Source organism: Notamacropus eugenii, chromosome 1, assembly GCF_028372415.1.
Source record: "Notamacropus eugenii isolate mMacEug1 chromosome 1, mMacEug1.pri_v2, whole genome shotgun sequence".
In the NCBI taxonomy this organism is placed as follows: domain Eukaryota; kingdom Metazoa; phylum Chordata; class Mammalia; order Diprotodontia; family Macropodidae; genus Notamacropus; species Notamacropus eugenii.
In genome coordinates, this window is record NC_092872.1 from 500,912,218 (window position 1) to 500,925,921 (window position 13,704).

A 13,704-nucleotide genomic window follows, 5' to 3' on the forward strand; every position below is an offset into this window, starting at 1 on the left:
CAGCAGTTGCTTCTGGAGCTCTCAGCCCACAGCACAAATGTTAAGGGGGTTGAGCAACAGGGGTCTCTTTGTTGGCCTTGGGGAGAGGACTCTATTGCTTTGCCCATACTCAGATGTGGGTCACAGTCTTGGGGGGCAGTCACAGGGCAAGGAAGAACAGCAGCAGAACCAGAATTTGCAGGCCATAGTACAGTGGGGACCCTCATCACAGTTGCAGGACAGAAAAGAGTGTGGTCATTCATAGACCAAAGCACAAGCCAGGAGAGGAGTAAATACATTTCCTTAGATCCTATCACCTTGGAAGAACTGAAAACTTATAGGTCCCTAGAAGTATCTCTGAAAACGGTTGCACAAAAATCCTGAAACATGGGACAGTGCTGAAAGCAGAGCCCCATTTTAACAATGAGTAAAAAGTTAAGGAATAGACTGGAAAAATGACCAAACATAAAAAAAATTCTGACCATACACAGTTATTATGGTGACAAGGAAGAACAAAAAAACATACCCAGAAGAAGATAGCAAAGTCAAAGTTTCTGCATCCAAAGCCTGTAAAAAATCTGAATTGGTCTCAAGCCACAGAAGGGCTCAAAAAGGATTCTGAAAATCAAGTAAGTGAGGTAGAGGAAAAATTGGGAAAAGAAATGAGAGTGATGCAAGAAAATCATGAAAAAAGAAATCAACAGCTTGATAAAGGAGACACAAAAAATACCAAAGAAAATAACACCTTAAGAAACAGACTAGACCAAATAGTAAAAGAGGTACAAAAAAAGCAATGAGGAGAAAAATGCCTTGAAAAGCAGAATTGGCAAATGGAAAAGGAAGTACAAAAACTCACTGAAGGAAATAATTCCTTAAAAATTAAAATTGAGCAAATAGAAGCTAAGGACTTTATGAGATAAAGAAACAATAAGACAAAATTAACAGAATGAAAAAATAGAAAATGTGAAATATCTCACTGGAAAAATAACTGACCCAAAAAATGGATCCAGGAGAGATAATTTTAAAATTATTGGACTACCTAAAAGCCATGATCCAAAAAAAGAGCCTAGACATCATCTTCCAGGAAATTGTCAAAGGAAAACTGTCCTGATATTTTAGAACTAGAGGGTAAAACAGAAATTGGAAGAATCCACTGATCACCTCCAAAATGAAAATTGCCAGGAATATTATAGCCAAGTTGCAGAACTAGATCAAGGCAAAAATATTCCAAGCAGTCAGAAAGAAACAATTCAAGAAGTGTGAGTCATAGTCAGGATAAAATAAGATTTAGCAGCTTCTACATTAAAGCATCAGAGAGCTTGGAATATGATATTCCAGAAGGCAAAGGAGCTAGTATTTCAATCAAGAATCACCCACCCAGCAAAACTGAGTATAATTCATCAGGGGAAAAAATGGATAGTCAATAAAATAGAAAGCATTCTTGATGAAAAGACCAGAGCTGAATAAAAATTTGACTTTCAAATACAAGACTCAAGGGAAGGATAAAAAGGAAATAGAAATCATAAGGGACTTCATAATGTTAAACTACTTACATTGCTACACAGGAAGATGATACTAGTAACTCATAAGAATGTTCTCATTATTAGGACAGTTAAAAGGAGTATAGATAGACAGAGGGCACAGGTGTGAGTTGTTTATGAAAGGATGATATCTAAAAAAAATAAAATTAGGGGGTGAGAGACGAATGTACTGGGAGAAAGGGAAAGGTAGAATGGGACAAATTATCTCACATAAGAGAGGGAAGGAAAAGCTTTTAAAGTACAAGGAAGATGGGGGAGGTGAGAGCAAGGGAGTGAACCTCCTTACTGTCATCAAAATTGCCTCAAGGAGGGAATGGGGGGGTGATAGAAGGGAGGGTAGATTGGGGGTTAGAGTTAATCAGTAACAAAACACTTTTGAGAAGGCAAAGGGGGGAAAATAAGGGGAAATAGGATGGAGGGAAATATAATGAGCAACTGTAACTATGAAAAAGTGTGTCTGATAAAGACCTCTTTTCTCAAACATATAGAAAACTGAGACAAATTTATAAAAATAAGTGTCATTCCTCAACCGATAAATGATCAAAAGACAAGAAGAGTTTTCAGATGAAGTAATCTACAGCCATATGAAAAAAATGGTCTAAATCACTACTGATTAGAGAAATGCAAATTAAAACAATTCGGAGGTTTACTTTCTCCTACCTATTAGATTGGCTAAAAGGACAGAAAAGGAAAATGACAAATGTTGGAGGGGATATGGGAAAAATGAGACATTCACAAACTGTTGGTGGAGTTGTGAACTGATTCAGTCATTCTGTAGAGCATTTTGGAACCATGCCCAAAGGGCTATAAAAACTATGCATACTCTTTGACTTAGCAATACCACTACTAAGTCTGTTCTCAAAAGAGATAAAAAACAAAAATGACCTATGTGTATAAAAATATTTATAGCATCTCTCTTCTGATGGCAAAGAATTGGAAAATGATGGGATACCCATCAACTGAGGAATGGCTGAACAAACTGTGGTATGTGATTGTGATGGAATGTTGTGCTGTAAGAAATGATGAGCAGGAGGCTCTCAGAAAAACCTAGGAAGACTTACACGAACTGATACAAAGTGACATGTACTGTATACAAGGTAATAGCAATATTATAAAATGATCAGCTGTGAATGACTTAGTTTTTCTCAGTAATACAATGATCCAAGACAATTCTGAAGGACTTATGATGAAAAATGCTATCCATCCCCAGAAAAAAATCTGATGGCATCTAAATAGAGATGGAAGCATACTTTTTTATTTTATTTTTTTTTGAGGGTTTTTTGTCTATGTTTTCCTTCACAACAAGACTAATATGGAAATATGTTTTGCATGATTATACATGTATAACCTATGACAAATTGCTTGCCTTCTAAATGAGGGGGATGGGGAAGGAGGAAGAGAGAGAATTGGAACTCAAAAATTTTAAAATGAATGTTAAAAATTATTTTTACATATAATTGGGGAAAAATAAAATACTAAAAAAAAAGTGCTTAATAACCTAGCCCCCTCTTACCTTACAAGTCTTCTTACACCTTACTCCATAAGATGTACTCTTTGATTCAATGACGTTGGCCTCCCAGCTGTTCCAGGAACAATCCACTATCTCTCAACTCCAGGTATTTTCTCTGGCTGTCCCACAGGCCCAGAATGTTCTCCCTCTTTAATTCTGACTACTAACTTCCCTGACTTCCTTTACATCTCAACTAAAATCCCATCTTCTACTGGAAGCCTTCCCCAACCCTCTCTTAATTCCAGTGACTTCTCTTTCTTAATTATATATTTGTTACGTATCTTCTCCTAGAGAGCAGGGATTATCTTTTGACTTTTTTTGTACCCTCAGCACTTAGCACAATGGCTGGCATACAGTAGGCTTAAAAAATGCTGATTGACTGATGAATGTACAGATAAAGAGAAGATAATAAGAGAAGACAAGATAAGAACAGAGTAGACCAGTTAGGCTAGATGTCAGGTAAGGCTAAAAGGTGTGTTTGTAGGGGGCTTTGAAAACCAGCCTAAAGAGTTTGTTTTTTATATTATGGATGACAGAAAGCAATTGAAGCAAGAGAGGAATGTGGTTAGAAGTGTACTAAAGGTTATTTTGGTAACCTGGTTTAGGATGGTCTGAAGAGGGATAAAAGTTAAAATAAGAAAAGCAGTTAGTAGTAGTAGTAGTCTAGGAGAGAAGTGATGAAGAACTGCACTAGGGTGGTAGCAATGAGACTGGGGAGTAAGGAGCAAATGGAAGAAATGAAGAGGTAGAATCAACAAGACTAGACAACGGAGAATGAGGAAGAAGGAAGAATCAAAGATGGCTAAACTTTCAACATGGAATAATTAATTAGGTGGATGGTGATGACATCAATATAAATAAGGAATTGAGATGACTCAACCTGACTGATTTACAGGTAGACAGATAAACAGACAGATAGACATAGATAGATAGATAGATATTAGATAGATAGGTAGATTGACTGATTGATTATGGATATATTTTTTTTCTTTCAAGTTACTAAGACTGTGTTAAATTTATGAGAGTTGAAAATAAATAGGTTTTTAACATTCATGCTTCAAAACAAGTCAACTCAAACTTACCAAAGCGAATGCATTTTGGGGGCTGGGGACAAAATGAATTCAGTTTTAGACATGTGGAATTTGTGACATCAGTGAGCCATCAAGGTAGAGATGCCCAGCAGGCAACTAGAGATGTGGTACTAGTGCTCAAATGAGATACTGAGAAAAGAAATATAGATTTCAGAGCCATCAACATAGAAATGACTGAACACATGAGTGAAGATGGATCACCAAGAGAGAATAAGAAAAGAGGGCCCAGAATATATCACCGGGAAAAGGGCACAGCCAAGATGGCAGAGTATTGGCAGGGACTCACCTGAGCTCTTCTGCAAACCCCATCAAATACTTTTTAAAAAATGACTCTAAACAAATTCTAGAGCAGTAGAACCCACAAAAAGATGGAGTGAAACAAATTGGTGAGTAGGAAAGGTCTGTTTGCACCAGGGTGAGAGAGGACCATAGCAAAGCAGAAGTTGCACCAATGCAGACCAGGCCCCAGAAAAGCCAGAGGAGATCTTAGGGTGACTGAATCACTGGTAGCAGTGGCACTTTCAGACCTCTCAGCTCACAGAAGCCAAAGAAAATTTAGAAGGTCAGAAGGAAAAGTCCATCACACCTGGGTGAGGATGGAGTGCAGTTCAGCGTAGGCCATGCCAGCACTGCTCTGGCTATAGCAAACTAGGAACAGGGAGTGACTAAATCAGCAGTGTTTGTGGCTGCTTCCAGAGCTCTCAGCCCAAAGACAGTGAGGAACAATTGATCAGAAGGAGATTATTGGGGTCTTTTTGCTAGCACTGAGGCAATAGTCCATTGCTTTGCCCATACTTGGATCTGGTTCCTGGGTGGCAGTCCCAGGGCAAAGAGGAGCAGTGGCATAGCACAGCTTACAACCAGTGTGGAAGGGGGGACCCTCTGCATAGTTACAGGGCAGAAAGAGTGCTTGTGGTCACTCACAGACCAGAGCACAGGCCAGGAGAGGAAAAAACATCTCATACCACCTTGGAAAAACTGAAAACTTTTAGGTTGCTAGAAGTATCTGTGAAAACAGCTGCACAAAACCCCTGAAACTTGGGACAGTGCACCCTCCATCCTGGAAGTAGAGCCCTACTTTAAGAAAGAGTCAAAAGTCAACTAAAAAGCTGGGAAAATGAGCAAACAGAAAAAAACTGACTATTGAAAGTTACTACAGTGACAAGAAAGATCAAAACACACACACAGAAGAATACAACAAGGTCAAAACTCCTACATCCAAAGTGTCCAAGAAAAATATGAATTGGTCTGAGGCCATGAAAGAGCTCAAAAAGGATTGTGAAAATCAAGTAAGAGAGGTAAAGGAAAACTGGGAAGAGAAATGAGAGTGATGGAAGAAAATCATGAAAAATGAGTCAATAACTTGGTAAAGGAGACACAAAAAAATACTAAAGAAAATAACACCTTAAAAAACAGATTAGGCCAAATAGTAAAAGAGGTACAAAAAACCAATGAGGAGAAGAATGCCTTAACAAGTAGAACTGGCCAAGTGGAAAACAAGGTACAAAAGCTCACTGAAGAAAATAATTAAGATCTTTCTCATTATTAAGGTAGACATATATAGACAGAGGGCACAGGTATGAGTTGAATATGAAGTGATGATACCTAAAAAATAAAATTAAGAGGTCAGAGAGAGATGTACTGGGAGAAAGAGAAAAGGGTAGAATGGTATAAATTATTTCACATAAAAGAGGCAAGAAAAAGCTTCTGCAGTAGAGGGGAAGAGGGGAAGGTAAAGGGAGTAAGTGAACCTTACTATTATCAGAATTGGCTCAAAGAGAGAATAACATACATACTCAATTGGGTATAGAAATCTCTCTTACTTAGTTTGCAGGAAAAAGCAGGAGGGAAAGGGGATAAGAGAAGGTGGGGGGGGGTGATAGAATGGAGGCAGATTAGGGGAGGGGTGAGTCAGAAGCAAAACACTTTTGAGGAGGGACAGGGTGAAAGGAGAGAGAACAGAATAAAAGGAAAGGGGAATGGATGAAGGGAAATACAGTTAGCAATAACTAAAAAAATTTTGAAACAAGTTTCTTTGATAAAGTCCTCATTTCTCAAATATATAGAGAATTGAGTCAAATTTATAAAAATAGGAATCAATCCCCAATTGATAAATAATCCAAAGATTAAAAAAAAGAGTTAGAAGATAAACCAGAAAGAGACCAAGAAGGAGCTGTTAGATCAATAGAAAAAACTAAATGGAAAGAGTATCATGGAAGTTAAGAGAGAAAAGGCATTTCACAAAAAGGAGCGATAATTTCCTTTGAAGTAATAGTGGCAATAGAGTGGTAAAATAAGAAGGCTAATTTAGAGGGGCTGGTTTTTTATTTTATCTTTGTCTAACCCTGAGCAAGTAATATAACCTCTGCCTCAGTATCTTCATCTGTAGAATAGGGATAATATCTTCTATCTCCCAAGGCTGTTGTAATGATCAAATTAAATAATATCTGTAAAGTGCTTAGCAAACATTAAAGTACTATGTATGCATGTTAGATGTCATTATTATTATTATTATTATTAATCTAATGATTCTATGACCCATTGGAATTGGGTCAAAGCAGATCTGGTTTCAAATTTCTGACTAGTTGGAAGGCAATGAACAGAGAGACAAAAGTTTTATGAGGTTTGAAAATATTCTATTTAGTGTTTTAGAAATGTACCCAGCTACACTTTTGAAATGTCCTAAAAAGTAGATGCCAAACTTGTATCCCACAGAACTTGAGTGCACTGGGGACCATATTAAAATTTAACTGGGAAATGTTTTAACAATCAAAAAGTTGTTGTTCAGTCATATCTGACTCTTCATGACCCTATGGATCACAGCACACCAGGCGCTTCTATCCTCCACTATCTCTCAAAGTCTGTCCAAGTTCATGTTCAATGTTTCCATGATACTATCTATTATTCCTTTCATCCTTTTCTGTCCCCTTTCCTTTTGTTTTCAATCTTTCCCAACATCAGTATCTTTTCCAATAATTCCCATCTTCTCATTATGTGGCCAAAGCATTTAAGCTTCAGCTTCACTATTTGAGCTTCCACTGAAGAGCCTGAATTAATTTCTCTAAATATTGACTGATTTGATCTCTTTGCTAAGGGACTCTCAAAATCTCCACCACCAAAATTTGAAAGCGTGGGTTCTGCAGTGCTCAGCTTTCCTCAAAGTTTGAGTTATACATACACTGCTACTGGAAAAAACATAGCTTTGACTATATGGACCTTTGGCAGAAAAGTGATATCTCTGTTTTTTAGTGAGTGTCAAGATTTATGCTAGTTTTCCTTCCAAAGAGCATGTATCTTTTAATTCCATGGTTGCAGTTGCTGTTTGCAATTATCTTTCAGTCCAAGAATATAAGAGCTGACACTGTTTCCACTTTTTCTCCCTCTATTTGCCAGAAAGTGATAGAACCCATTGCCAACATCTTAATTTTTTTGATGTTTAAGCTTCAAGCCAGCTTTTACACTCTCCTCTTTCACCCTCATCAAGAGTTTTTAATTCCTCTTCACTGTCTGCCATCAGAGTAGTACTGTCTGCATATCTGATACCGCTGATATTTCTCCTAGCAACCTTAATTCTGGCCTTTGATTCTTCTAGCCTGGCAATTCATATGACGTACTCTGCATATAAGTTAAATAAATAAGGTGACAATATACATCCTTGTTGTGCTCCTTTTTCAGTCTTAAATCAATCAGTTGTTCCATGTTCAGTTCTATTCCTTCTTGGACTACATACAGGTTCCTCAAGAAACAAGTAAGATGATCTGGTACTCTTATCTCTTTGAAGACTTGCCACATTTTGTCCACCTTAGATAACCCCACAGTACAGCAAAGCTTACTCTTTCACTGAACTAAGGAAGCCCTTCCACAAGGACAAGGCAGTGATGGGGGTGGGGGTGGAGATGTTAACAATATAAACAAGCATGCAATGCAAATAATGTTAACATGTAGTTTTCTAAGTCAATATGCAGATTGCAAGGATCCATTTCTATTTGAGGTTGACACCACTGTTCTAGAATATGGCAAAAAGTATGCTATTACCTGTGTTTCTTGATTCCATTCTCTTGTGGAGACCTCTCTCCATTTTTTCCAGTCTTATTGGTTTTGCTAGTGTCCAAGTCAATCATTCCTGTGACTTTCTGATTTGCCTCTGAAAACTCCCCTGATGAATTGTCAGAATCAAAGCCTACCCAAAACAAACAGAAGATAATAAATCCTTCAGGATTGTGGTCACTAAGGAGTAAATATACTTATCTTTTGATAAGAATAACAAAGTTTTTGATATTACTTTATGGAAAAATATTTTAATTAACAAATATCAGTGAGATTAAAATCATTTTTCATGATTATGTCACAGTAGAGAACACCCAACTATCTTCCAAGTTAGAATACCCAGATATATATAGATAGATAGATATATCTATAGATATAGATATATATATATCAGATCATCCTCATATAATCAGAGATATAGAGCTGGAAGGGACTTCAGAGGTCATCTAGTCCAACTTCTTCATTTTTACAGTTAAGGAAATTAAAGCCCAGGGAGATGAAATTACTTGCTTAAGGTCACACTGGTAAGTAGGCATTAAAGTGGCTTTTGAACCCAGGCCCTCTGATCATTTTTAGGTTAGAAGACAGTTTCTGTTTTTCCCTTATTCAGAGGTTAAAACTGCAACTGTCATCAACTTAGCAGTTATATATTTCTGCCAGGAATCTTCAAGATTGAAAAACCTACTCCAACGCCCCCTTGCAGAATGGAGGTGAGCTGGGGTTCTCAAAGCTTGTCAGTGGAATACAAGTTTCAATAGGCTCTACATCAAATAGGAAAAGGCTTGAGCACAGTCCCAGCAAAAGATTGTGTCTGCTAAGGATAAGCCTAGCTAAATTCTGAGAGGTCTATCACCAGACCACCAGTATCTGGTTTTGTAATTTTAAAGTGTATGAATTAATATATTGGCTTTGATGACCCATGCAACTGATAAAAGTGTAAAACATCTGGTTTCCTTCTTCGGTGACATCAAAAGTAGCAGAGAAGGGTAAGGAGAATGCCAAGAGTTACAGAGTTTGGGAGTCATGTACAAAGATTAACTGTTTTAACATACATTCTTTGTCTACTGACCAACAAATTGATACCACTGAAGGACCTGAATAACATGCATATTGGCATTATAAGCCACGTAGCTAGGTTAATGGTCTAGAGAAAGGCTTTGCCCAAATTAGATGGATTTTCTGTAGAAAATTTAAGAAAAAGACGTGGACTACAGTCATATAGGATAAGAAGACAATGGACGATTTTAACCGGTGGAGGGAATATCTGCACTAACAAGGTCAAAAAGCCTTTCAAATAAGTGCATATTTCCCTTGGGTTAAATAAAAGGGGTGAAAAACTGCTCTATGCTAGGCAGAAATATCTTTAAAATGCAACAAGATCTAACAGTGACATATCTTGTATCTATTGTATCTTGTATCTAGAGGAATGAAAATATTACAACATCAAAAGAATAAAAGAGGAACTAAAAATTTTAATTGTGATTTAGAATTAATGATTTAGACTTAAAGAGTAACTTGTAAATAAATTCCCAAAGATTATTTATTTAGAAGTAAGCCTTTGAACTCTAAAGATGATATTTGTAACTCATGGGACTTATCTCATTATTAGGGTACTTGAAGGGAATATATATATATATATATATGTATATATATATATATATATATATATATATATATATATATATACATATATATATATATATATATATATGTATATATAGCCATAGCACAGGGTGAGTTGAATATGAAAGGATGATATCTTAAAAATAAAATTAAGGGATGAGAGAGAGGAATGTACTGGGAGAAGAAGAAAGGGAAAGGTAGAGTGGGGTAAATTATCTCACATAAAAGAAGCAAGAAAAAAGCTTTTACAGTGAAGGGGAAGAGGGGGGAGGTGAGAGAGAATGAGTGAACTTTACTCATCAGATTTGGCTTAAGGAGGGAATAACATACACTCTCAATTGGGTATGGAAATCTACCCTACCCTACAGGAAAGGAGGGGGAAAGGGAATAATAAAGGAGGGAGGTGACAGAAGGGAAAGCAGAATGGAGGAAGGGGTAACCTGAAGAAAACACTTTTGAGAAGGGACAGGGTCAAAGAAGAGAATAGAATAAACAGAGGGTGGGATAGGAGGGAGAGAAATACAGTCTTTTACAATGTGACTATTATGGAAATGTTTTGCATGACTATACATGTATAACCTATATCAAATTGCTTGCCTTCTCAATGAGGGTGGGTGGGGAGGGAGGAAGGGAGAGAATTTGGAACTCAAAGTCTTAAAAACAAATGTTAAAAATTGTTTTTACATGCAACTGGGAAATAAGATACACAGGTAATGGGGTATAGAATTCTCTCTTACCCTACAGGAAAATAGAAGGGGAAGGGGATAAGGGGGAGTAGGGGATAGAAGGAAGGGCAGATTGGGGGAAGGGGTAATCAGAATGCATGGTATTTTGAGGTGGGGAAAGGGAGAGATGGGGAGAAAATTTGGAACTCAAAATCTTGTGGAAGTGAATGTTGAAAACTAAAAATTAATTAATTAAAAAGAAAAAATGCAGATTAAAATAAAAAATAAGTGAGATCATATGCTTTTTATTTAACTATCTACTCATCCAAATGTGAACTACCATTACATTCAGGCATTGCTCTGCAATCATTCTCTATCATAAGTGATTTCTCCATGAAGAAACTGGAAGCTAAAGAAAAAAATGAAAATATTTGTTTTCTTTAAAAAAAAAAAATCTACACAGCAGATTCTATAAAATACCATTGATATACCTGAAAAGCAAATGAAATGAAGGGAAGTACTACTATTTTTCAGATAATAAAATAGATTTGTATATCTTCTGTTAAAAGGTAAGGACTTACCTAGAATAATAAAAATTTTAAATTGGAAAGGGCCTTAGAAATCTCATAGTTAAACTCTATTTTAGATATGAGAAAACTGAAGCTCAGAGAGATGAAGTTACTTGCCCAAAGTTACACAGTCAAGTGTTAAGAGCCTTGGGGTTCAGCTTCCTCATCTGTAAAATCAGGGGGTTGGCCAAGATGGCTTCTGATGTTTCCAGATCTATCATACTTTAAAAATAAATAAATTCCCTGAAAAGCTTACCTAAGGATGAGACTAAATAAAAGTATTATCTTGAACATCAGTAGAATTTTTAAAAATGGATTATTACTCTTTAAATCATGTATCAATTTTCAACATCTATTTAGAAAAAAATCGAACATGGACAAGAACTGAACAGGATGAAAAGGAATAGATAGGCTGATGATACATACCATGGAGGGTGTACTCACCCTCACCAGTTAAATCATGGGTCCAAAGCACCAAAGCCAGCCAATATTAAAAGGAAATATTAGTAAATAAATGTTTTTTTAAATAATAAATTATTTAAAAACCAATCACATGACTGGATATGAACTATAATTGCTGTGGCAGGGGGTGGTGACAATTTATTTTTTCAAAACTACACCAGAAATTCCATTTGCTTATTATTTAAATTAATCATATCAAATAAGTGTTCTATTAAAAAATCAATTTTTTTTTACTGTTAGGCCCTATTAAATTGATGAGACCTTTTCACTCTCTTGTTTCAAGAATATTAAAATCTATATATGATTTCTTGAACCTTGGGCACTTAAAAAATTTTTTTTTTTTTTTTTTAGCTTTTGATCCTCAGTTTTCTCATACACAAAATGGAATAATAGCAGCATTTACCTCACAGGATTGTTGTAAGGATTAAAGGATATTGTAAGGAAGATCAACTGTGAATAACTTAGCTTCTCTGATAAAGACAATGATCCAAGACAACAATCCCAAAGGACCCATGATGAAACATGCTATCTACCTCCAGAGAGAGAACTAATAAACACTGAAAGCAGAGTGAAGCTTATTTTTTTTCACTTTATTTTTACTGTTTTATTTTGCTTATATATTCTTTCACAGCATGGCTAATATGGAAATATGTTTTGTATGACTTCACATATATAATCAATTTTCAAATTGCTTGACTTATCAAAGAGGGGGAAGAGTGGGAGGGAGAGAATTTGGAGCTTAAAATTTTAAAAAATGAATGTTTAAGGTGTTTTTACATGTAATTGGGAAATATTTAACAAAATAAATAAAAATGAGTGAGGATTAAATGAGAAAAAGTATATTTTAGGTTTTCTAAACTTGATAGGTTCACAGGATCATAAACCTCCAACTGAAAGGGACTTTGGGCTTAGTCCAAATCTTTCATTTTACAAGGAAACTAAAGCCCAGTTCAAATTCTATCTGTGACACTATCTGTGTGACCTGGAACAAGTAATTTCAGCCAACAGTTGGTTGGCTGTTGTCCTTTGTTTTCAAAGAAGACCAAATAACATCACTACATTACAGTAAGTTACAATGCATCCAACTGATCAGACCAATACAAACTTGGAATGCTCTATCACAGGTCAGGCACAAATAGTCCATATGAACATTTGGAGTAAGTTCTCTAAATCTGCACATCTCAAATTTCTTTTGAGCTATTTCATTTCTGCTTTGCACATAAGAGCCTAGCCCCTTCTCTGAGGAAGGTACATCATCCTGGGAAATCTGGTACCAGTGTCTCCTGCGTCATACAATCAATTCCAAAGTTCTTAAGAGAGACCTTGAGATTGTCCTGAGTGGTTGCCCTGTGTGAGTTCTCCGTTGTTTTTAGGCTAGCATACATTTGGCATTCAAACAACATGACCTTAGTTTAATCATTTCCAAAATGAAGAAGTTGTTCTATATGATCTCTAAAGTTCCTTTCAACTCTAGAATTATGATCCAGCCATTCTAAGTGACTTGTCCATGGTCGTAAAAGCAGTAAAAGGATGGTTTGAATTTGACCCAGGTTCTCTAACTCCAAATCCAGTATTCTTTCCACTGCACCACAGTAACTTGATAAAAGGGAATAATTACAGAGATCCCAAGCTGAAAGGAAAACTTACTGAGGAAAGAAACAACTACTTTTTTGGGATAATTGAGAGGGAAGGAAAGTTCAGATGCTATAATCTTATTTAAAAAATAAAATGGTCTACCAGATGTGAAGGTGAGGTTACATATTAATAGTACTTTATTCCAAGAATGTGGTTACCTAATGGTAATTATATGCAATGTGAGTTCAAAGGTAGACAACAAACTTGGACACAAGTAAGGGAATTAAAGAAAATTAAATAGCTGATCACTTAGAAGCATAGTTTAAAAGATGAGAACCAGTAGAGACCTCTAGTCAAGAAACAATGAAAAACACAGTTAGGGACTGGAAGTGTAATTTCATTAGTACAGAGAAATCTTGGGTGAGAAAGCCCCCTCGATCAGGGCAGGTACCTTCTCTGCAACTTACAGTTATAGAATTTCCTTCCCTAGTGCACTGAGAGTCACACAGCTGTATGGGTCAGAGGCAGAAGTTGAACCCAGATCTCTATCCACCACACCAAGCTACCTCTCAGTGAAAAATTATGTCCAATAATTTAGTCTGTAGAATAACAATCATGACAGCAATCATAATAGCTTTTTAA

At 36.3% G+C, this 13,704-nt stretch overlaps 1 protein-coding gene across 5 annotated transcripts in view; it reads right to left on the reverse strand.

The window, feature by feature from the left end:
* Positions 1–13,704, reverse strand: part of OSBPL2 (oxysterol binding protein like 2) — a 111,541-nt gene that overhangs the window by 54,323 nt on the left and 43,514 nt on the right. For 4 of the 5 annotated variants that reach the window (XM_072633358.1, XM_072633361.1, XM_072633359.1 and 1 more), the window contains one exon: positions 8,157–8,301. In XM_072633358.1, coding sequence (XP_072489459.1) covers positions 8,157–8,301 — 145 coding nt within the window. Of the gene's footprint in view, positions 1–8,156; positions 8,302–13,704 lie in introns of those variants that run through there. The other variant, XM_072633362.1, reaches the window with a different exon arrangement.